Source organism: Gopherus evgoodei, chromosome 2, assembly GCF_007399415.2.
Source record: "Gopherus evgoodei ecotype Sinaloan lineage chromosome 2, rGopEvg1_v1.p, whole genome shotgun sequence".
Taxonomy (NCBI): domain Eukaryota; kingdom Metazoa; phylum Chordata; order Testudines; family Testudinidae; genus Gopherus; species Gopherus evgoodei.
Window position 1 is genome coordinate 41,715,692 of NC_044323.1, and position 25,961 is coordinate 41,741,652.

The window sequence follows — 25,961 nt, forward strand, 5'->3', positions numbered from 1 at the left end:
TCTTGCTGCTTTGGTGCCTGTATGTATAGTTTAAAATAAATTGAAATGTTTAATACTACAAAATATTCTACATGCAACAGAACTAATCCCTCTTACTGTTTTATATCAAAAGAATTAATGCTTATTTATAAATATAGTTGAAGTGAAAATGAGATCATACTCTGTTCCTTCTGCAGCACATGAAGAAATTAGTTGCATTTGGAGCATGAGCAACATGCTGTCAGTGAGGAGTCTGGCTGAATTCCATGAACAGGAAGACGAGGGTTGCATCAGATTATCTCAGTGCTTTGGGGAATTGATATGCGGAGATGTGGGGAGGGAGTGGGAGAGCAGCAGATTTGTGTAAAATGGGAGAGTGGGAGGGATGGGTCAGGCCCATACTTTGGGGAATGGGAGGGAGAGGATAACAGATTGTAAAGGGGAAGCCTGAATAGTGCTTTAGTGAAAGGGTAGAACCATTGCTAGCACTTTGAGCACTGTGCTGAACACAGGGCATGGCTGCTGCTATGGTAGTGGCTATTCGGGTGGGGTCAGTTGGGGACTATTGGGGGGAGGGGAAAACTATCCTGGAATAGAGGAACTTGGTAGCCCAAGCCGCACAGCGTGTATCTGGCTTCTTATCCATCAAATGCAATATGACATACACCTCTACCCTGATACAACACTGTCATCAGGAGCCAAAAAATCTTACCATGTTATAAGTGAAACCGCGTTATATCGAACTTGCTTTGATCTGCTGGAGCACGCACCCCGCACCCCTCCCCCCCGCCGGAGCACTGCTTTACTGCATTATATCTGAATTCATGTTGTATTGGGTCACGTTATATTGGGATATATGTGTGGCACATATTTTAAAGGCATAAGAGTGCCTCTAATTGGATAAATAAATTGTACATCTGAAGGCACTTGCAGGAATAGTTAGTTTCTGGAATAAGGACAAATTAAGCCACTTCCCCACCAGCGGCGGCTCCAAGCCCCGGCGCTCCAAGCGCGTGCGTGGGGCCAGAAAGTGCGGGGGGCAGCCTGCTGGTCCCTGCGAGGGCAGCAGTCAGGCAGCCTTCGGTGGCTTGCCTGCAGAAGATCCGCCAGTCCCGCAGATTCGGCGGCAATTTGGCGGCGGGTACGCTGAAGCTGCAGGACCGGTGGACTTCCCGCAGGCAAGCTGCCGAATCCGCGGGACCGGGGACCTCCTGCAGACAAGCCGCCAAATTCGCGAGACTGGGGACCTCCCACAGGCAAGCCACTGAAGGCAGCCTGCCTGCTGTGCTTGGGGCAGCAAAAAAGCTAGAGCTGCCCCTGTTCCCCACCCCCCAGTAAAATGCACCGTTGTGGCTGTTTCTGAAATTCTGGTGTAGGTAAAGTTGTTCTGCCTTGGGCCATTGCTTTTTGCTGCTTATGCTGACTGGTTGTCTTCTGCCCAGATACCAGGGTGATGGGTGCAGTATAAGCACCTCAATAGTCTGTGCTAATTGCAGTGTAAAGATCAGGGGAGCATGGCAGGTATCCTGCAGTGTGTGACAGAACCCATACATATAAATGATATATATGAAATGTGCTTGTGCTTGTGCATGCAGTACTGCCAGGTGGCAGCTCTGTAGAATGAACAAACCTCTTCGGAGGATCATGACCTTAAATAAACAATCATAGGTAGGGAAGATCAATAGCAATGTACATCTGTGTGTCAGAGATTACCAATGAGCCCTGTATTTTACTGTTAGCATCTTAGTTTGTTCTAACCGCTACATATAACAAAAGTTTTCCAAGGCTAATCATTGTGGTTGTCTGTCATTACAGAAGTGACGCTGAAGGTCCATGTAAGCGATGCCAGCACGCATCAGCCAGTAACTGAAGCCTTCATTGAGATTTTTACCAACCAGATTTCCATTGCCTCTGGAACCTCAGGAGCAGATGGCACTGCCTTCATCAAGTTTCAGTATAAGCTGGGCAATCAGCTGATAGTTACTGCTACTAAACATGCTTATGTGCCAAATTCTGCACCATGGAAACCCACAAGATTGCCTGGTAAGAGATGTTTATTTTTGTTCTGAGGTAAGACTTTGCATCTAAAGGAAGTTACAAAATTACGTGTGACTGACTTAATGCTTAGGACTGTAACCCTGTTGGTAAAAAACCTCACTTCTTCAGAGGCATCTTGTATGCCACTGTAAGATGCCTCTGAAGAAGTGAGGTTTTTTACCCAGGAAAGCTTATGCCCAAATAAATCTGTTAGTCTTTAAGGTGTCACCGGACTCCTTGTTGTTTTTGTGGATACAGAGTAACACAGCTACCCCCGATACATGACAGTGTGTTCCTGTTATTCTTGAGAAATGTTTTTCTAACATCCTTGATATCGGGATGTTTCGATACTACTTGATATCGGGATGTGCTTTTATGAGTACTCTGTGCACTCCTTAAGAATGTGTATTTCTGTAATAACAGCCCTCTTGACAGATTCTGTGAGCAGCTCCTGCCTCTTGCTCATGGCTTGTCTTAGCTTTATATTGGTAAAGCTTTGACTATTACTTTAGCTTGGGCCTCATACCAGGCCTCTGATACAAGGGCTTACGCCTATGGTTCTCTTCCTACTACAACTGGGGGCTCAGATGACGGAGACACGACACCTCCCAGCTCTGCCAGTGCACTCCCACCTTGCTAAATATGCACTCCACAGCTCTGCCAGGGGTCCCAATCCCCTCTCCTTGTATCCCCCACTCCTGCCCCCCAACTCCTCCTCCCTTCGCAAGAAGCATTCATATGTTTAATTTCCCCCCAAAGACTTTGGGTAGTACATCGGTGTTGGGGTGCACTGACAGAGCTGTGGGATGCTGGAGTGTTGGGGTGCATTGGCCGAGCTGTAGAGCGTGGAGGCTTGGAACTCACATCACTGCCATCTTGATTGCAGAGGGCAAAGAAATATGCATGCTGCCAGGCTTGCCAACATATTGACTGTGGGAGATTCTTGGAACATGAGGTTGCAGAATTTGGGGGGGGGGGGCAAGAGTACACCACGGCATAGGGATTGTTGACTATGGGCTGATTTGGTTCAGTACACAAATTGTGAGACATGATATACAACTACCTAAATCGCATCTAACTCCTGTCAACAACAGACCTTTTTTTTTTCTCTTGTACAAAAGACTAGAAAGTTCACTGGCGAAATACTACACTAATGCAGAGTCAAAGTTGCTTGGGGGGCATGTCGTCCCCTTGCAGAAACTTTGCCTCAGCAAAACTCAAACTCTGAAAACCCGGAAATTCAGAGTTAAGGTTTCTCATGCAACCTTAACTCTGACCTCTTTCAGCAGTGATCCAGTATGCCCTACTAACACACACAGCTTTACTCTGCTAGCCCCACAGTTTGCTCCCCTCTCTGCCCTCTGGCCCAGCACGGCTTGAGAGCTCAAATTCCAAACCTGAGTCGCAATGTCAAAGCAATGTCTGCACAGCTATTTTTAGACTTGCTCTGAGACGCAGTGTAGACATACCCGGAGAGGTTTAAATGACTTTCCCCAAGGTCACACAGCAGGCCTATGCCTCTTCCAAAACTGGAAACTGCTTTGCTGGTTATCCTTTTTATGTAAGCTCCTTTATTTCTACCAATCACTGAAGTCTCAGCTATTTAACATTCTTCTTATATTTCTCAAGACACAACTACCTATCATTAGTGAATGCATTGCCAATGGGCCTCTTATATGTTTTTTTCACTTTTCTCTTCCCTCTCCTGTTTCTTTTGAATAAAGCATGCCTTTACATGCATGTTTTCTTCTGATGTTAACTTTGGGAGAGGGCAATCAAATGTAATGCTATTGTTTTGATAAGCCATTGAAATCTGATAAGTAATAGCTTTGTATACACGTTTTATCAAGACTTTTTTTCTAGGCAGCTGAAATAAGAACACAATTTTGGAAAAACAAGATTTCTTTGGCCCTGGTCCTTCTCCATGAAGTCAATAGGCAATTTGCCATTGACTTCAGTGGGAGCGGATCCACCCTTTGTCTTCTTTACCTTGAACTTAATCCTTCTCCTGATTAAATGGCCACACAAAACATTGCAACTAGATACATGCAATGCAGATTCAGTATGGCCAAGTTGAAAACTTTCTGTACTTTGTCCCTTTTAGAGAACACCATATTCAGTAGTTTCGGCCCGAAATACTTAGGTTTTATGGAGGATTTTTTTAATTACAAAACTGGATATTAAATGTTTGATTTTTTTTTTTAAATATAAAGAACATTTTTAAATTTAAACATTCATGTTGGTGTTTACAACCCAGACATTGCAGTGCTGTCCTAGTTCATGAGAACCAAAAAGTGAAGTGGACTAAAAATAGAAATGAAATTGATTAGGTCCAAGCTTAGTGACATACCAAAAGTGAACAAACAGCATATTTAGGCTCTGATCTTCCATCGAATTCTACACATGCACAGCCCAGCACCCAAATGGAGCTTAATGTCGGGCAGCAGTTTAAGTGACTTCTCAATTAAGTTCCTAAAACTAACTTAGTAGTAATACCTAGTATATGGGTCAGGCTCTGCTGTGTGCTTTGGCCCACAGACCAGGTATACCATTCCAGGCAAGTATCAGAGGGTAGCCATGTTAGTCTGGATTTGTAAAAGCAGCAAAGAGTCCTGTGGCACCTTATAGACCAACAGACGTATTGGAGCATGAGTTTTCGTGGGTGAATACCCACTTCATCAAATTCACCCACGAAAGTTCATGCTCCAATACGTCTGTTAGTCTATAAGGTGCCACAGGACTCTCTGCTGTCATTCCAGGCAGCAATCAAGTGTGTTAATCTTGTATTGGGGTGAGGAAGAGAGCTTCACTAATAAAACATAACACTGAAATGCTATGCAGCCACTGATCTAGTGATACTGCTATAATAATTTACGGTGAAAGTGTCCAAGGGGGCGGGTATTTTCATAATTTGGGCACAAAGTAACTTGGTCTAAATATCAACAAAAATAATTACCAGAATTTCGCTGCTTAGTTACTACTTCTGCTGAAATTACTTAGCTGGAAGCTGCAGGAGAGAAAAGATTGGGGAGAGGGTTGTGAAGAACTCTTTTAAAAAATTCTTTTATGAACACAGCAAAATTCCCTCTCTAATTAAAGATAAATTTAGACATTGTTTTAACTATTTATACATGCATAATAGAAGAGACACTACTTGTACTACTTGTATATCATTCATGTTGGGTTTTTTTAGTGACTTTGGGAATTACCTTGAGTGTGAAAGGTGCTGTGTAATCAAATATAGCGTATATGTATAATGGATCCCTCTATCTAATGACTTCAAAAATTCTATCTTGTTCTAATAGAACTCTCCCAAGAATGCAGTAGGAGGGACTCATATTACCCAAAGTAAAGGGAAGGTGTTGCCTTTGATGTGTCTTCATTTTGGTTCCCCAGATGTTCCCAAACTACTTGATTTTTATCCTGGGCTCCTAATGTAAAGAACATATTAGAATTTACATCTTGGGAGAGAGAGCTCAGGGCACCTCATTTGTCATGCTGAGAAAAAGCCCAAGGGAAATTCAAAGGTTATCTATGCACTGTGGCTCAGCATGTGATGGGAAAGACATTGGCACATATTCTTGTATTCAGCTCTCCAGGGTGCTTGAGTTACTTTGGTTTTCACTCCTACAAATTAAATTACTGGAGTAAAAGCAAACAGTTTTTCTAATTGTGTGGCTTTTATACTACCTTCTCTATAGCTCTCCTTTTAATGTGCCTGATGTGTAAATTCATTTGGACATGTAGAATATTAAAAAAGGAAGTTCTTATTCTGAAATAGCTGCAATTTGAGTTATAGTCAATTTATTCTGTGATTTCAACCAGTACTTCACGTGAGCTAATGAGGAGTTAAGTTTTATTAAGTGGACGCGGTCAATGTATTTCTCCTAACTTAAAAATAACATTTTATATTTTAAAAAGTATTTTGACATCTTGAAACAGAAATCCAATGTATGAACTTTTGGTTACAACAGGGTCTTTATTGGTGCTGGGGTAAAGGAAAATATTAATTCGGAGTAAGATTTTCTAAAGCTCCTAAAATTCAATGGGTCTAGTGCCCCTAAATCACTTAGGGTGTTTTAAAAAAAAAACCTCTTTCTCAGATTGTGGTAGCATACAAAATATTCTAGGCACTTTCTAAGTGCAGAGTAAGAGACAACACCTTCATCAAAGAACATACCATCCATGAGGAATTCCTCCTCTTCCCTCCTCCCATCCCTGAGCCACTGGAGCGGATGCAGAACTGCTTCTTGCTGTTGCTACAGTGCAGGGTGAAGTATGCTCAAGGACTGCTGTGGTACATATCTCTTGCTCTGTATGCAGAGAAGATTCTGCATGCAGGTGCTTAGTGCCCCTCCCCCCCACATAATTCCCCCAAGAAACTCGTGTGCTAAGGCAGATGAAGCCTTTGTTTCACATGGGGCAAATCCACTGCAGCAGACTTTCTGCATCCTATCCATTTTTTATACCACATAGTAGAATCACGCTGGTTCTGCTGCACATAGGACCTTCTGTACTGGGCTTAGAGTGAGTGGGCAGGCTCAGTTCTGTAAAAACTTGGGAGTATTTTGCAAATAATAAGAGATAAGTGTGATGGGTTAGATCACAGCACCCTCTCAGGAGCTGCCACCTGATGTGCTAAGACTACTTCTACCCCCACCTTCCCTGCCAGCTCTGGGTCCCAGCACCTTGTCTTGCTGAGCAGACGTGCCTGCCTGCTCCAACAAAGACCCAGAGTCTCAATTCCTTGCCCCAAAGCTGCAGATTTACCTGAAAGCAGCTAACAGAAGTGTTCTTGGCTTTAACACTCAGATTCCCAACTCAAAATGGGGTTTAAACCCAAATAAATCCGTTTTACCCTGTATAAAGCTTATGCAGGGTAAACTCCATAAATTGTTCACCCTCTATAATACTGATAGAGAGATATGTACGACTGTTTGCTCCCCCAGGTATTAACACATACTCTGAGTTAATTAATAAGTAAAAAGTGATTTTATTAAATACAGAAAGTAGGATTTAAGTGGTTCCAAATAGTAACAGACAGAACAAAGTAAGTCACAAGCAAAATAAAATTAAACGTGCAAATCTATGTCTAATTAAACTAAATACAGATAATCTCACCCTCAGAGATGCTTCAGTAAGTTTTTTCCTCGGTCTGGACACCTTCCAGGCCTGGGCACAATTCTTTCCCATGGTACAGCTCTTGTTCCAGCTCAGGTGGTAGCTAGGGGATTCTTCATGATGGCTCTTCTCCTTTATCCTCTTCCACCCCTTTATATATCTTTTGCATAAGGTGGGAATCCTTTGTCCCTCTCTGGGTTCCCACCCCCTCCTTCTCAATGGAAAGACACCAGGTTAAAGATGGATTCCAGTTCAGGTGACATGATCACATGTCACTGCAAGACTTCATTGCCTACTTGCCAGCACACAGGTATACAGGAAGACATACAGGTAAAACAGCCATCTGTAGAAAATTGTCCTGGTTAATGGGAGTCATCAAGATTCCAAACCACCATTAATGGCCCACACTTTGCATAATTACAATAGGCCCTCAGAGTTATATTTTATATTTCTAGTTTCAGATACAAGAGTGGTACATTTGTACAAATAGGATGACCACACTCAGTAGATTATAAGCTTTGTAATGATATCTTACAAGAGACCTTTTGCATGAAGCATATTTCAGTTACATTATATTCACTTATTAGCATATTTTATAAAATCATACAATTGCAACGTCACAGTAAGCACAAAAGCTTGAATCATGTTGTCACAGAATCACCACAATACTTTGCACTTTTATAGTGCATTTCATCTAAGTACCTCAAAGTACTTCATAGTTAAGCCTTACTACACCTTTCTGAGGTAAGTAAATCATTGTACAGACTAATCGACTTAGGCACAGGTGATTCCGGTTTCGCTTAAGATTATGTATTAAGTCATTAGTGGAGCTGGAAATAGAAGGCAAGAGTCCTGACTCCAAATTTTCTGTTTCATACTTTCCTTTCTCTCAAGTGTGTTCAACTTCACCAGAGGCAGAAAGTGAAATACGTTGTTTGGATCAATAACAAATTAGTCTGTCAACCTAGTTATTTGGTTTATAGAACACACCTCAGCAATTTTGTGTATGCAAAATTTGCTTTTCAGTCTTTTTATAGTGGTTTGAACTGACTGTCCTTCTAAGGGTAACAGAGAAAAAAATATGCTTGTATTCAAGAGAATTTTTAACAAAGATGAGAGAATCTTGGATTTAGGCATCTTTTTAATAATTTTTTGTTTTTTAAAGAATTCAAATGTATCCCACTCAAACCACTTTCCTTCCACAGTGTTTTCTTCTCTGAGCCTTGGACTTCTTCCTGAACGTTCAGCTACTCTAATGGTCTATGATGACGTAGTCCAGATAGTCTCGGGATTTCAAGGTATGCTTGTTTGTAGATTTGTAGAAGTTGGAATTGGAATTTAAGCCATATTTAAAAAACAGTGGATGAAATTCCTGGCCCCATTGAAGTCGGTTGGCCAAGATTTCAGCCCATGTGCTTAAGAGTTTAAAGCCGGGTCCCTAATCCATATCATGACTTTGTTAAATTATTTTATGGAAAAGTTCACCTCTGTCTACATAGCAGTAACCTGAGGGTAAACCAGTTTGAACTTCAATGTATACAGGGGCTCTGGTCCATCTCCCTGAATTTCTGCTTTTCTTCTATCTCAGAATTTCTTACCTTTTGGTATATTAAATAGAGCTAGAAATGAAAGTTCCAAAATCTTTATTGGCTTCTTATTCTGTCATCTAACATCATGGAACCATGTTTAGTTATAAAACTTGTCTGCTATTCAGTCTAATTTGCTTCCTGCTTACTGCTGTAATTACTGTGGTTGAATTTAAAGAATAAAGTATGGGGCATAGAGACCTCATCACATGACCACAAAAATGCAAACTAATGTAGCGACAATAACAGTCAGGTGGACACACTGTTGTGACTCCTGAATGTACAGCTGAATATCAGAATTGAAGGTTAATTCACTCAGCTCTTTATCTGTCACTCAAGTACTGTAAATTAGACCTAGGTCTAATTTCATTAGAATGATTTGATTTACTGAGGTTAGTCTGTTAATGAAGCTCTTTCAGATGCTTTGATAACCTTTAAATTAAAGCCAGGACCTCTTTCTGCCTGTTATCTTACCTGTGCATGCTAGTAGGAAACCGTGCAGTAGTTTTTCATCTAATTTTTAAATATCCTCTTATCAGAAAATTAATGAGAAACAATGGGTATTACTTTTCTTTAGAATCATAGGGTTGGAAGGGACCTCAGGAGGTCATCTAGTCCAACCCCCTGCTCAAAGCAGGACTGATTCCCAGACAGATTTTTGCCCCAGAGCCCTAAATGGCCCCCTCAAGGATCAAACTCACAACCCTGGGTTTAGTAGGCCAATGCTCAAACCACTGAGCTATCCCTCCTTTAATGTTTTGTAATCCTGTAAAATAGCCATGCCTCAATGGAATATTAGTATAATAAGGATTTCCTAACATTTTTTATGGGCAGAAATCCGCCAGACACAGTAGGCTTTTCATAAGTGAGAACTCTGATGTGGAATAATCACTAAACAGATTATATAACTGATGGAACACTCTTAAAGAGGGCTGTATAATAACTCAGCTACAGTAGATGCATTCTGCAGTTTGAGAGCTGAGGCTATGAATTTAATAAAAGGCAGAGAAGACGTTGAACCTCAAGAGCCTTCATCAGATAAACCGTGAAACAAGGGTTACAGCATTATTCTATTAGTGTGCTTTTGTTAGAGATTCTTATTGTTCTGCAAGTTTGTTAACAAATTTCACAATTCACTGTACAATAAAAATCTTTTCATGGAAAATTGAGGCTAACAGCTTCCTTGCGACTTTCCTTGCTTTGCCTCTTTGAATAAAGAGAGCTTGGCGAGAAACAGAAATGCAAATAGTACCTGTCACACCCATCTGGCTGCCATCTCCACTTTTTCTTGAATCAGAATGTCTGAAGAAGAGGAAGAGAGGCAGGAGCACATAGTATCCAAAATGCTATTAACTATGGAAATTGGCTGATACCTAGACACCCATCTTCTCAGAGTAAAAACCGCTCACAGGACCTATGCTGTCTTCTTAACTTGGGAATTCTTGTTGTACCAATTATATTAGACCAGTAAAAACCAGCAGGATCTTATTAAAGGGGACAAGGCAAAGATGCCGCATTTATTATGATAACAATTTATGACTAATAACTAATATCTTAATTCTTATACACACACATTATACCTATTACCTATACACACACACACACACACATTCACATTATACCTAATACCTATACACACACACATACACACATTCACACACACACCCCCACATTCATCAAGTGTTCTGCAGCTGCTGCATAGTTACCAGTCCTGAAGATAGCTTAAGTTCATGGCTTGATTTTGCAGCTTGGGTTCGTAGCTTGTGGCAGCTAACTGGCCAGGAAAGCTGGGCACAAGGCTGAGCTGGATCTCTGTTGGGCAGGCACCGATGTTCTTCCATGTTGGCAGCAGAATGTTACCCAAGCTGCAAAATCAAGCCATGAACTTAAGCTATCTTCAGGACTGGTAACTATGCAGCAGCTGCAGAACACCTGATGAATGTGGGTGTGCATGTGTGTGAATGTGTGTATGTGTGTGTGTGTATAGGTATTAGGTATAATGTGAATGTGTGTGTGTGTGTGTGTGTATAGGTAATAGGTATAATGTGTGTGTGTATAAGAATTAAGATATTAGTTATTAGTCATAAATTGTTATCATAATAAATGCGGCATCTTTGCCTTGTCCCCTTTAATAAGATCCTGCTGGTTTTTACTGGTCTAATATAATTGGTACAACATTTTGGTGGAGAATGCGGACACTGTTGTTACTGTTGCAATGGCATTTTGGCCCTGGGAGGAGGAATCTACCCAAATATCCTCCTTCCCACTCTCCAGAGGGGTCCCAAAAGTCTGCCCCTTCTGGGATCTCAAATGTTCCTTTTTTTTTCCTTCTACTTTTTACAGGCTGTTAGGTGGAGGTAGCTGTTATTACAAGCCTCCCACAGCAGCCAGATCCCTGCAGCGTTTCTTTTTGTTGCATTTGGGGGTTTACATATGAGGATATATTGGGCCAACCTATCCTCTAGGTCCGAAATGGTGCAGATATCTGCAAGGGCTTGTTCAGTCCAAGCACTGTGCCCATATCTTTGAAGGATTTGTTGAAAAGGCGTTATCTCTTTTATAAAAGATGAGGTAGAAGCTACTTTTGACTTCATTTCTTCCTCTAGGACTGTTTTCCCTTGCCTTTTCTTAAATATTTTTAATTTTGTTCAGCAAGCAGCACTGTCTGCTCCCTGAGACCCTCTTGTTGCCCCTGATTTGATTTTTTTTTCTTTCTGCTACCTCTTCGGAGGCCAGCAGGTTTTGTTAACAATTTTAAGAGCTCTTTATTTTCCTGCTACCCACACGGGGGCCAGCAGGTTTTGGTTAACCAAGAATAGAACCGTGCTCTGTAGAGCTGGTTGTGTGCACACAGATTGGTTTACAATAAGTGAGGCAAAAATACCAATAATCCCCCTTTCGCTATTCTCCACCAAAATGTTGTACCTATTATATTAGACTAGTGTAAACCAGCAGGATCTTGTTAAAGGGGACAAGGCGAAGATGCCACATTTATTATGATAACAATTTATGACTAATAACTAATATCTTAATTCTTATACACACACACATTATACCTATTACCTATACACACACACACACACACACACACACACACACATTCACACACACGCACACCCACATTCACACACACGCACACCCACATTCATCAGGTGTTCTGCAGCTGCTGCATAGTTACCAGTCCTGAAGATAGCTTAAGTTCATGGCTTGATTTTGCAGCTTGGGTAACATTCTGCTGCCAACATGGAAGAACATCGGTGCCTGCCCAACAGAAATCGAGCTCAGCCTTGTGCCCAGCTTTCCTGGCCAGTTAGCTGCCACAAGCTACGAACCCAAGCTGCAAAATCAAGCCATGAACTTAAGCTATCTTCAGGACTGGTAACTATGCAGCAGCTGCAGAACACTTGATGAATGTGGGGGGGTGTGTGTGTATGTGTGTGTGTATAGGTATTAGGTATAATGTGAATGTGTGTGTGTGTGTGTATAGGTAATAGGTATAATGTGTGTGTAAAAGAATTAAGATATTAGTTATTAGTCAAATTTTTATCATAATAAATGTGGCATCTTTGCCTTGTCCCCTTTAATAAGATCCTGCTGGTTTTTACTGGTCTAATATAATTGGTACGACATTCTTTCATATCCTTGTTTTTCTGTAAAAACCAACAGTGGATATCTATTTCTGTTATGTTGAAACATGAATGAGGAACAACATAAGCATTTGATCAAGAGCTGGGAGGGCTCTCCCTAATCCCTACCCAAAACTTTTATGGTTTGATTCTTCTCTCACCTTATACTGAAGTAAAACTGGTGTAGATTCAGTTACTTCAGAGGAGTTTATCAGCATTTTCCCCAGTGTAAACATTAGGGCTGAATTGGGCTTACACAAGCCACTGAGATTCTATACAGATTAATTAACTCTACTGCGCACTGCTCAAAGGTAAAGAGCCTGCCCAGCACAAAAGTTACTAGTTGCCATTGAATAATTAATGAGATGAACGCCTTAATATGCCTTTGAGAAGTTTGTTTGCAAGTTTGCTTCCAACCTCATTCTCATGCTGAAGGTACAATCCACTGCTGGACTTTGGAAGTAATTGCGCAGATGGAGTTTGCCAAGCATAGGTTCTTTGAGGTTATGCAGAAGAGTGATGCCATCTAAAATGGGCTAAAATACCAGTTTATCAACAAACAGGTTTGAGTACTCAGTTTATGGGAGCTATAGATATCTTCTCTCTCTACTAATACATAAAAGTAACATCAGACATTCTTTCCAATATCTTCCCTACACAGTTGCACTACGCTAACCGTGCTTCAAATGGTTATTTTGCACACATTGAAACACAAACAGCAGAGTGACGCCACACTGCCTACCTTGATCTGGATTACGGTTTGACCTGGCATTCACACTAAGGACGGCCTTAAAGCATTTCTGAAGAGGGGATAATAGCATGTGGGGATATTGTGAACCGGGGCACAAGGGGGGATGCAGACAGTGACTCTCATCCGGCGAAATAAGGAATTTTGCCAGCTTAAGGAGTTGTAAGCTCTAACAGCTGACTAAGATGATGGCTATGAAAGTTGACAACCCACTCTTTGTGCCAGTGTGTTACATCAACACTGGCACTTGATCTACAGAGCCTCTTCAAAGATTGGGAGAAACTTGCGCCCATTACTGGTCCTCTGAGCCACTGGTCGAGGTGCTTTTTTACTTAGAACCAAAAGTGTAGTTCAGTTAATTAGAGACACAAGTTTTTCACCTTGATACATTTCTCCAGTGTAGAGAAGGTCTTAGCAATATAGCAATACGCATATCTTGCACTAATAATATGTACTGACTCTTTCCATTAAAGAATTTCAAAGCATTTTACTTACAGAATTATGCCTGCATTTGACAGGTACAGATAGCTAAATATTAACTATTCTCATTTTACAAATGGAGGAGGGGAGAACAAGGCATAAGGATCTTAGGTGATTTACCAAAGGTCACATAGCCAGTCTGTGATCAAGAACTCAAGTTTTTTCAGTCCTATGGTTTAAATACAAGACAAAGTTTGTACCAACTTTATTATCTTAGTATTTGAGGAAAGTGAGATTCACTTTAAATGTTTTGCCCCTTTGTAAAAATATTTTCCGTAACAAGTTGGCAGCACTCAGCTCTCACAGGCTGTGCTATATCAAGTTTCCTTAAAAGATAATTTATTACTCTCAATAAATTATTGTGCTAACAGGCTCAACAAGAATTACTTTGTTTTTTAATTCTTAATTACATGAATCTTCAGAAATATAATACTGGTACTTGGCAACTTGATTGATTAATCTTAATTATATCCATACACGGCAGCCTAAAATCCTGCAATTTTACATCGAACTGTTAAGAGAGAATCCTAATTCTGCTTTCTTTTTTGTTGTTATCCATATGGAACATATGCACACACAAAGCAGTTCAAGCAGAGATTGTTGAATGTTTGAACAGATCTGTCCCTGAGGTACAGCAACTATTATCATACTGCACAGCCCTGGGGAGATAAGATTTTTTTTTCTTTTTTTTTTTTCCTTGAGTTCATTGAAGTTAATGTCTTTAGTCTGTAAGGTTGCTGTTTTCCATTTAGGCCTGGAAACTGGCTAAGAAAGATTTCTTCCTGTTTCAGAAATGTGTTTAATTGCTGTAGTAACCATTTAAGGATAGTATTAGTTTTAAAGAAACTGGTACAATTATTTAAAAAACATTCCAGTGATTAAAAACAATCTTTTTTTTTACTCAGCATTACAGCTTTCCTTGCAAAACTGTCAACTTTCAAAATGTTGCTTTAAAAAAAAAAAGGCAGGGGTTCAATACAATTGTGTTGGACAGATAAAGCTTTGTGCATGTGATCAGTGTTTACTTCGGAGGCAGATGAAATTAAAGCTAAACTGTTTGGCTCCATCTGTGTACAGATGCTGCAGTCTTTGTTCGGTGGCAAAGCTTGAATTGTATGAAATTCTGTGTTGTGTTGTAACAATAACTCATGTCGGGCAACTAATTAAAGAAAACCGAGAGGTGGGACTAGTCTCCTGGTTAGTGGCTTAAGCAATTGTAAAAATAAGGCACCTGACTTATCACTCATACATCAATTATTCTGTGAAGTAACTTGGTTGACTTGAAGTGACATGCTTAAAACTGGTGTAACAGTGGTGGAACAAGCCCATCCATATTATGGTTTGGCCATCTTAGAATGGTCATAATTTACAGTCAGAGCAGAGTGGTGTTTGGCTCTTGATCCTGTGTCACTTAGGGAGCATCCTTTGAGTGTTGAAAAATGCTCTTGGGAATAGAGTAGCTTTGCCTTCAACGGCTGTTTTAAATCTCCATTTGCTTGTTGTCTTAAAGCTTGCAGATGGGGGCCTTGCTATGTGCTGCAAAACAGTGTGAATGGTGAGAATCCTTTGAAAAAGGCTATTGGTTTCCTATAGTGGATGTTTAAAGGAGACTAAAATGTAAAATACTACATGGAGTTGCCTTAAATCCTGGTGCGTTGGAAAACCTGCAGTTCATATGTATTGATTTTGAACAAATGCAGATGAGAGTCTAATAGTGAACATGATGGGATAACAATAAAGGTGAAATCTTGAACACACAGTCTAAGGAATCTAGCTTTATGTGGGTGATGTCTTAAGGATCTGGGGAAACCAATCTTCCCCAAACCGTGGACAAGTGAATTGGGTTGGTATAGTAACTGTTGGCTCTTACACTCCAGCCCACAGACAAGGAAGAGCTAAAGATCTATATACATTCTTCACCTCGTCTGTCCCCTCACCGCAGCCATGTGCAGTGACTGTAGAGGTTTGACATGTACACTCATACTCCCCTCCACCAGCAGTGTCCAAAAAGAGTCCTTATGGAAGGTTTAAGTGGTATGGAGGTGTTTGCACTAGAATCATTGAAACATAGAGCGAGAAGGGACCTCATGAGGTCATCAAGTCCAGCACCTGTGCTGAGGCAGGACCAAGCAAACCTAGACCATTCCTGAGACATTTGTCCAATCAGTTTTATTAAAAACCTCCAATGATAGGGATTCCACAACCTCCCTTGGAAGCCTGCCCTTATAGTTAGAAAGTTTTTCCTAATATCTAACCTAAATCTCCCTTGCTGCATATTAAGCCCATTACTTTTTGTCCTACCTTCAGTAGACATGGAGAACAACTGATCACCATCCTCTTTATAACAACCCTTAACATATTTGATAACTGTTATCAGGTCTCTTCCCCCCCCCCCACCTTCTTTTCATAAAACTAAGCATTAGGTCTGTCAATTAATCACAGTTAACTCACGCGATTAACTCAAAAAATTCTTGATTAAAAAAATTAATCGTGATTAATCGCCATTTTAATCGTACTGTTAAACAATAGAATATCAATTAAAATTTATTAAATATTTTGGATGTTTTTCTACATTTTCGGATATAGTCTGTGTTGTAATTGAAATAAATGTATTTTTTTATTATAAATATTTGCACTGTAAAATGATAAAAGAAATAATATTTTTCAATTCACCTCATACAAGTAATGTAGTGCAATCTCTTTGTCATGAAAGTGCAACTTACAAATCTAGATTTTTTTTTGTTACATAACTGCACTCAAAAACAAAACAATATAAAACTTCAGAACCTACAGGTCCACTCAGTCCTCCTACTTTTTCAGCCAATCGCTAAGACAAACAAGTTTGTTTACATTTGCAGGAGCTAATGCTGCCCTCTTCTTATTTACAATGTCACCAGAAAGTGAAAACAGATGTTTGCATGGCACTTTTGTAGGTATTTACTTGCCAGATATGCTAAACATCTGTATGCCCTTCGTATTTCAGCCACCATTCCAGAGGATGTGCTGCCATGCTGATGACGCTCATTTAAAAAAAGTATGTGTTAATTAAATTTGTGACTGAACTGCTTAGGGGAGAATTGTATGTCCCCGGCTCTATTTTACATGCATTCTGCCATATATATCATTTTATAGCAGTCTCGGATGACGACCCAGCACATGTTGTTCATTTTAAGAACACTTTCATTGCAGTTTTGACAAAACGAAAAGGAGGTAGCAATGTAAGATTTTAAAGATAACTACAGCAGTTGACTCAAGGTTTAAGAATCTGAAGTGCCTTCCAAAATCTGAGTGGGATGAGGTGTGGTGCATGCTTTCAGATTCTTAAAAGAGCAACACTCCCATGTGGAAACTTCAGAACCCAAACCACCAAAAAAGAAAATCAACCTTCTGCTGGTGGCATCTGACTCAGATAATGAAAATGAACACGTGTCTGTCCACACTGCTTTGGATTGTTATCGAGCAGAACCCCTCATTAGCATGGATGTGTGTCCCCTGGAATGGTGGTTGAAGCATGAAGGGACATATGAATCTTTAGCACATCTGGCACGTGAATATCTTGCGATGCCGACTACAACAGTGCCATAAGAACGCCTGTTCTCACTTTTAGGTGACATTGTAAACAAGAAGCAGGCAGTATTATCTCCTGCAAATGTAAACAAACTTGTTTGTCTGAGCGATTGGCTGAACAAGAAGTAGGACTGAGTGGATTTGTGGGCTCTAAAATTTTACATTGTTTGTTTTATTTTTGAATGCATAATATTTTTTGTACATAATTCTACATTTGTAAGTTCAACTTTCATGGTGAAGCGATTGCACTATACTACTTGTATGACGTGAATTGAAAAAATACAATTTTTGTTTTTTACAGTGCAAATACTTGTAATCAAAAATAAATATAAAGTGAGCACTGTGCACTTTGTATTTTGTGTTATAATTGAAATCAATATATTTGAAAATTTAGAAAACATCAAAAAATATTTAAATGTGGTAGGCTATTGTTGTTTAACAGTGCAATTGTGATTGATTTTTTTAATCGCTTGACAGCCCTACTAAACATACCTGAGTTTTTTAACCTTTTCCTCATAGGTCAGGGTTTCTGACCCTTTTGTTCTTCGAGTGCTTGATCATGTCCATTCCACATGTTGCCAATTTAGCTACTTTCTCATTAGATCTAGCAACTTTTCGGTTTCCTTAGCAAGAAAATAAGTGTCAAATCTAGTGACTTTCATTTCCAATGACAGTGACATTCAGAGAAAGAAGTCACCAGTATCTGTAGTCACAAATCATTCACAGGCAGCTCAATAGTGTTAATAAAATCCATTCCATGCTCCTCTTACTACATTCTCTTGCACACCAAGTCAGTGTCATTACATCTCAATTGAGGACGTCCTCGGAAGGAATCACATTCCAGGGCTTCCTGGGTTAAGATCACCATAATCTGCAGGCGAGGAAAAGAAGTTTATGGAGGCTAATTAGATACTTTGCTAAAGCCAGGCACACTTTGGAGAGTGCAGTATATTAGCTAGGGCTTGTTTTTACCCAAATGTGTTCTTTCTCACGGCTCTGTAGTAGGTACGAACCCTGTGATGCAGGGGAAGATGGCTAATGAAGTAGGCAGCATGGGGGAAGCAGGTTAGCCAGCGAGGAGAGCCACACAAATGGAAGGTGGGGTGAGATGAGACATGGCCATGTGCCCCAATGGGGCAGGGGACACTGTGCCTCCAGGGATGAAGCCCTTACTACATGATCAAAGGTGGAGCTAGCTTGATTTTGGTTCCCCTTTACTCCTTCCCCAGGTTTGGCCTGGGGTTAGCGGCCCATCTGTTTCCAGAAATCAAACCCTGGAAGCAGAGGGATTGGGAAAGGTCCGGCTAGCAGATTTTTGTTTGCAATCTACTTTCTTGGCTCCCTGCAGCGCTGAGCTCAGGTCAGGCGAATGTCCTCTTCCTCCTGGCTCAGGCTCTCCCTTTCACTAACCTGCTGGCTCAAATCCGGAGCTTGCCTGGATGCATACACATATATATAATTCTCTGGAAATTTTGTTTAGTGACATTTTTGACTCTTTTAGAGTGCTTAAATAGCTACATCTAGCGACTTTTCAGGGTTTGTCTGGTGACTTCCTGTTACGTAGCATTGGCAACACTTAGTGTGTGTGCCCCACGCATGTCGCTGGAAATTTTCCCCTCAGTAGTACCCGTCGGGTCGGCTCTAGCGCCCTCTGGTGCCACGTGCCTATAGCTCAGCGTAAGGGGTCCCGCACCCTCTCCATTCCTTCTTACCACCCATGACGGTGGTTGAAACTATTACTCTTGCTTCAGCAGGCTATTATCAGTGTCTCTCATTTGTCACTCCATTCCTTCTTTTTCTTCTTCACAGTAGTTATTTCTCAGTTTGGATTTTAGTTAGTAGTTGTAAATAGTTAGTTGGACTCTCACTGCATTAGTGCAGCTTCCTCTGCTCCCGGAGCTGGGCATGCCTGGGTCTCCAAGCCTTGCGCCTCCTGTGGCAAGGCCATACCTTTCAGCAACCCACACTCCAGTAGTCTTTAGTACTTAGGTGAAACTCATATCAAGCATCGCTGTCAGATCTGCCGCCAGTTCAAGCCAGGTATGAAGAAAGACCGGGAGGCCAGGTTAAAGTGACTCCTGATAGTGATTGTGATGCTCAGCCTCTTCTCAGGTTTGAACTGGTCAGACTCGGCACACAATGCCTCTGCATTGATATGAAGTGCTCTGCTCATCGTAAGAGACTCTTGGCACTGTTCCCAGTCACTGGCTGACGGGGCGGGGGGCATTCCCCCACTCTAAAGAAGGCCAAGCATGGGGAAAGCAGTGGAGTGCAACCTGAGTCTGGCCACTTCTCTTCCCCCACTCGACAGGCTGTATGGTTGATGCCGTCCTGTTTGCAGATTCCATTGAGTGGTCCTGGATCAGCCAATGGTATCGGAGGGACAGCATAGCACCAGCAAGATAGAGGTGCTGTCCACTCTGGAGGCATTTGTTGCAGCCAGAGACTTGCTGGTGCTGTCAGTACCACCGTTGCCAGCAGTCTAAAAGTTGGCATCTTCTGCCAGTGAGCAGAAGGGAGCATGTTGCCCTGAGCTCCCATTCATTACTGGGGCCATTGGTATCATCTAGAGGTACCAACCTCTAGCTAGCATCTAGAGCTATCATCCCTGTTAGCATCAATGCAGGATTCCCCACCTTGGCATCGATCCCTGGATCCTCAGCACCAGCCCTTGGAATTGATGGGTACCACACCTCCGTGGTCTCTAGAGGAAGGCTCAGAGTCAGAGTTGTGTACCCAGTTGAGGAATCTCTACCAATACCCACCCCCTTAGTCCTGCGTGATGGGGGATCTCGGTGGGGGGCGGTATCTACAAGTGGGCACTGGCCTATGCAAATACAATGGTTGTTTTGGAACTTGGGGGGGCTTCCCCCCACTACCAGATCCCCCCCTCTAGATGCTCTTCCTTGGTGGTGTCTGAGAGAAGGGCTCCTCCATCTGACTGAACAACACCTGACCCAGATTTCAGTATCAACCCTGATACCAACATTCAGGACTTAGACCCATGGGATCTGCATGGTGCAGAGGAAGAAGAGGAGGAACCCCTGCTTGTGCAGGCCTCCACCTCCTCCACCCCAGATGAGGAAGTGTCAGGGCCAGGCATGTCACCCCGCCACCCCAAAAGACTTTAAAGCTCATCAGGAGCTGTTGAAAGAGGGTGTCCTCAAACCTAGGACTGGAAATGGTAGTAAAAAGAGTCCTCCCACAGCCTAGTAGACATCTTGGCTGCTGTGGCCACATCAAAGGTGGCTCTCCCTCCTTAGTTAAAACCCTTTGGTAAACCCCATCCTCTCTGCCCCCCACTTCAAAGAGGACAAAAAGAAGTACTTTGTCCCCACCAAAGGTTACTTGTACTTCCTCCCAGCCCCAGGGTCTCTGCACGTATCAGCAGCCAATGAAAGGGACAGGCAGGCGCTGCAAGGGTTGAACCCCAAGGCAAAAGACTCAAAGAAACTAGATTTCTTTGGTAGAAAAGTTTATTCTATTGGTAGTTTACAGTTTCACATCTCCGACCCACAGGCATTGCTAGTGGGATACGACTTCAACATCTGGGACTCAATGTCAAAATTTAAGGACTCACTCCCTTAGGAATCCAGGCAGGAATTCTCTAGAAGAAGGGAAGGCGATAGTCAGGGCTTCCTTGCAAGCTGCCCTGGATGTAGCAGATAGATCTATGGTGCCATGCTCTTGGCTCCAGTCCTCTGGCCTACCGACAGAGGTCCACCGGTCCCTTCAGAACCTCCTGTTTGAAGGGTCCTTAGTCTCCTCAGAACAAACAAATGTGAAACTCCCCCGGCCTGAAGGACTCCAGAGCCACCCTCAAGTCCCTGGGTCTGTATGCCCCGGTGCCTTTGAGGAAACATTTCAGACCAAACAGCCCACCTGTTTCTCAGCTATGCTGCCCTGTCAGGACCCGCACAAAAGGCAAAGTAGAGTCTTTAGGCACAGGCAACTTCCCCTATCCCCATCAGCATTACTGCCTGCCCTCCCAGACATGCGGGGGGCGGGGGGGAGAAGGGGCCCTAAACAGAACATTTGATGGGGGTCCAAGGGCATTTACTAGTTCCCACTCTGGATCCTGTCCCCCTATTTTCAAAGCATTTATCCCACTTCAGCTCGGCCTGTTGCATATCGCCACAGATTGTCGGGTATTGAGCATGGTGGAAGAGGGGTTTACCCTCCAGTTTGTTTCCACCCCACCCTCCCTCCCATCCCTCTTCAGGGACCCTTCTCACAAGCAACTCTTAGTCCAGGAGGTGTAAGCCCTCCTCTAGCTAGGAGCCGTGGAGGTGGTTCCTTAGGACTTAAGAGGGAAGGGGTTTTACTCTCGTTATTTCCTATTATAAAGGCCAAAGGTAGTGTCCAAACCATTTTAGACCTGTGTGACCTCAAAAGCTATCTGAAAAAGCTGAAGTTCTGCATGGTCTCCCTGGCCTCCATCATTTACTCCCTGGATCCAGGGACTGGTACACTGCTCTCAGTTTGTGATGCCTATTTCCATATCTCCATTTTCCAAGGCTACAGAAGGTTTCTCAAGTTCTTTGTGAACCAGACCCACTGCCAGTTTGCTGTCCTCCTATTCAACCTGTTGGCAGCCCCATGGGTCTTTATGAAATGCCTGGTGGTGGTGGTGGCCTTCCTGAAAAGACGAAGGGTGCAGGTTAACCTGTACCTCAACAACTAGCTGATCAAAGGCGAGCCTGAGGCCCAGATGAAGTCCTGTATCTACCTCATTCAGGCAACCTTTCGAGCACTGGGCCTGCTGGTGAACAATCAGAAGTCAACCTTCATCCCCATACACAGGATAGAGTTTATCATAGTGGTGCTCAGTTTTACAGAGGCCAGGGCTATCCTCCCAGAAGCCTGCTTCCAGACGATTGCACACATCAAGGCGTCCCCTGTCATGACAGTCCATTTCTGCCTCGGATTTTTAGGTCACATGGCCGTATGCACATATGTAATGTGGCATGCGAGGCTGTGCCTCAAACTCCTTTAAGCTTGGCTGGCCTTGATGTACTCAACAAATCGCTATCATTTGGACTCTGTGCTCACAGTGCTCACTCCGGTCCTCACCTCCCTCGACTGGTGGAGGGATCCTTAGTTGGTGGGCTCAGGTGTTCTCTTTGCCAGGCCCCATTCCTAGTCTTGAATGCTTCAGAGCTAAGTTGCGGGACTCACATAGGACACCTCAGGACTCAAGGCCTGTGGTCCTCAGAAGAGCTCTCTTTTTACATATAGATGTCAGAAAGCTCAGAGCAGTTCCTCGAGCATTTCAGGTGTTCTTACCCCGCATTGCAAACAAGGACATAAGGGTACTTACAGACCACATGGCAGCCATATTCTTCCTCAGGCAGGGAGGGGCTCGTTCTTCCCTCTGTCACGTGGCTACTTGCTTGTGAGAGTTTTGCATAAAGCACTCAAAGCTTCTCACCTTCTGGGAGCCCAGAATGAGCTGGCAGATCACCTCAGCAGGTCTTTCTCCACTTGTAGAGCTGTTTGCAACCAGGCAGAACAGAAAATGTCACTAGTTTTGTTCTCTGCACAGCCACAACCCAGGCACACTCACAGACGCCTTCTGCCTTCTTGCTCCCTTGGACAAAGCACCTGTTGTACGCCTTTCCCCCCAATCCACTCATGCACAAAATCCTGCTGAAGGTCAGGCTGGAGAGTGAGGGTTATTCTTATAGTCCCAGCCTGGCCACCTGCTTCCCTGGAAGTCAGCACACTGCTAAACATGTCAGTAGTGACTCTGATGCCGCTCTCTCCCCTCCCAGACCTGATCTTTCCAGAGCATGGTTGAATGCTCCACCCAAACCTCAATACCCTCCACCTAACAGCATGGAAGTTCCTTGGTTAAATCCTGCGGAGCTGGCCGCCAGGTCTTGCTAGGCAGTGGAAAACCATCCACCAGAGCTACATACCTTGCTAAAGCAGCAAAGAATCCTGTGGCACCCTATAGACTAACACACGTTTTGGAGCATGAGCTTTCGTGGGTGAATACCCACTTCGTCAGATGCATCTGACGAAGTGGGTATTCATCCACGAAAGCTCATGCTCCAAAACGTGTGTTAGTCTATAAGGTGCCATGGGTATTCACCCACGAAAGCTCATGCTCCAAAACGTGTGTTAGTCTATAAGGTGCCACAGGATTCTTTGCTGCTTTTACAGATCCAGACTAACACGGCTACCCCTCTGATACTTGATACCTTGCTAAGTGGAAGCGTTTTTCTGTTTGGTCATCACAACATGGCCTCTCACCCACTCGGTCATCTCTTCAGACAATGCTGGTGTCTCTGCTTCACCTGAAACAGCGAGGTCTAGCAATTTCAATTGTAAAGAGGATCTCACAGTGACTTCAGCATTCCACCCCCGGTGGATGGATGGCTGTTTATTTTTCTTGCACAAAATGGCCATTCATTTCCTCAAGGGTTTAGAAAGGCTGTACCTGCAGATACGGAAGCCTATTCCCCTGTGAGACCTAAACTTGGACTTGTCAAAGTTCATGGGCCCTCCCTTTGAGCTCCTGTCGCATCTTTCCTGAAAGGTAGCTTTTCTAGTAGCAATTACTTTGGCCAGGAGAGTCTCAGAGATCAGGGTCCTTACTTCAGAACCCCTGTACACAGTCTTCTTTAAGGACAAGGGACAGCTTTGCCCTCGTCCTGCATTCGTCCTGAAAGTAGCTTTGCAGTTTCACAATAATCAAGCTATTTTCCTGCTGGTTTTCTTCCCAGAATCTCACGTGAATAGAGAGGAACAGTGCCTCCATACATGTGACGTTGGACTTCACCCTGGAGTCCTACGTCGATTCACGTTTTGTAGATCCATGCAGCTCTTTGTGCTGATAGCAGACAGAATGAAAGGCCTACCCATTTTAGCTCAGAGGATTTCATCCTAGATTACGTCATGCATTTGCATGTGCTATGAGCAGGCAGACATATCTCCACCAACCATTTGGGCCTCCCATTCCATGAGGGCACAAGCTTCTTCAGCAGTGTTCCTAGCCCAGGTACTGATCCAAGACATTTGCAGAGTGGCAACCTGGTCATCGGTGCATATGTTTTCTTGCCATTATGCTATCATCCAGCAAGCTAGTTTTGCTCACTAGGTCGCAATCTGCATGTCCATATCTCCAAGCCCGCTTCCTACGGTAGTGCTTGGGAGTCACCTAATGGGAATGGACATGTGCAAGCACTCAAAGAAGAAAAATGGTTACTAACCTTTCCGTAACTGCTGTTTTTAAAGATGTGTTGCGCATGTCCATTCCAGGACCCACCTTCCTACTCCTCTGTCAAAGTTGACCTGCAAGAAGGAACTGAGAGGGTGTAGGGTCAGCCAGACTCCTTATACCGCACCATAGGTGTGCAATACCAGAGGCCATAGAGTCGACCTGATGGGTATCACTGAGGGAGAAATTTCTGGCAGCTCAATACCACTGATGAACTTGAGCCTGAGTGAATATATGATGTTTTAACTAATAAATCATTGGTTAAGCAGCTTGATCTTTTTGAGAGGTAGGGGGACAAGTTTTTATAAAATCACCCAGTTTCCAGATTCTCTTCTCCAGAAAGAATAGTGATCCATTGCCTGCAGGACTGCCCAAGGTTAGAAGCATCCCACATCCATCATTTCTTCTGTTAGCTACAACTACACACGTTAAACTCTGCTTCCCTGGAGGATTGCTTGGGCTTCTTTTGGATAGGAAGGATGAATGGTAGCTTGAGTCACATGCTTATCAGAAATGGAGGGGCATTCCTGATATTGAAGAACTGAGCAGAGTCTAGGGCTTGATGAAGATTCTTCATTTGACTTTTGTCTATTTGTTCATTCATTCGCTACACTTTTTGACCAGCATCTTACAGATTAGCACCTCAAATGATAGGTGTGTAATCTGTTGGCATGTATTTTGTTAGCCTTGGCCTTCAATTTTACTCAGGTTGTTTTTAATGAAGCTATCCCATATGATATTTACTTTGTTTACATATACTATAATCCTGTTTTTTCCTTAATTTATCTTTAGCAGTATTTTGCACTGTGATTTAAATAATCATTATCTTACTGTACATGTAGTGAGGTGTTGACTGGACCAAGCCATTATAATAAAAGCAAAGTCAAGAATTATGGAATAAATTGGGTGGAACTACAGATAGAGTACTCATTTATTAAACTATTACCTTGAAGACTTTAAGTGAAGAAAACTTTTCTATTTCAAGTGAAATAATAAGAAATTAAGCATAGATAGTAAATTGCAAACTTTTTTTAGATTTTACATGCATTACCTCTATATTTAGTTTGTTTTACCAGCATTCATTGTTGGAGGTGTGCAAGGAAACTTTTAAAAAGTAAGACTAGGAAATATTTTCAACCCCCCCAAGGTATTAGGTATCTTTAAATATTTTACCTAGTAACACTTTTTGTGACAAAATATCACCCACCGCAAAGTAAATTCAAAAATGCGGTATTATCTTCACCTTCAGAGTAGCTCATTGTTGCATCTGTCCATCACACAAAGATTTTAATTTGTAATGGAAATGTTAAATGCACTTTTAAAGAGCTGTTCGATATAAAAATATACGCTCCTAAACTATCCACACTCCTTGGATAATGTCACCTTTAATTTTCACAGGTGCACGGATTCAACCACGAGTTCACTTTCAAAGGAGAGCCCTAAAGTTGCCTGAGAACACCAGCTACAGTGATCTGACAGCATTTCTAACTGCAGCCAGTTCACCTTGGGAAGTGGACAGTTTTCCTTATTTACAAGGATTAGATGGAAATGGAACTGGTAATCTTGAGTATCTATCTTTGTTTTTGTTCTGA

General features: G+C 42.5%; 1 protein-coding gene across 1 annotated transcript in view; it reads left to right on the top strand.

Annotated features, from left to right (window-relative positions):
* Nucleotides 1–25,961, top strand: part of FAM171A1 (family with sequence similarity 171 member A1) — a 125,398-nt gene that overhangs the window by 65,254 nt on the left and 34,183 nt on the right. The window contains exons 2-4 of the mRNA XM_030550461.1: nucleotides 1,795–2,022; nucleotides 8,343–8,435; nucleotides 25,768–25,926. Coding sequence (XP_030406321.1) covers nucleotides 1,795–2,022; nucleotides 8,343–8,435; nucleotides 25,768–25,926 — 480 coding nt within the window. The remainder of the gene's footprint in view (nucleotides 1–1,794; nucleotides 2,023–8,342; nucleotides 8,436–25,767; nucleotides 25,927–25,961) is intronic.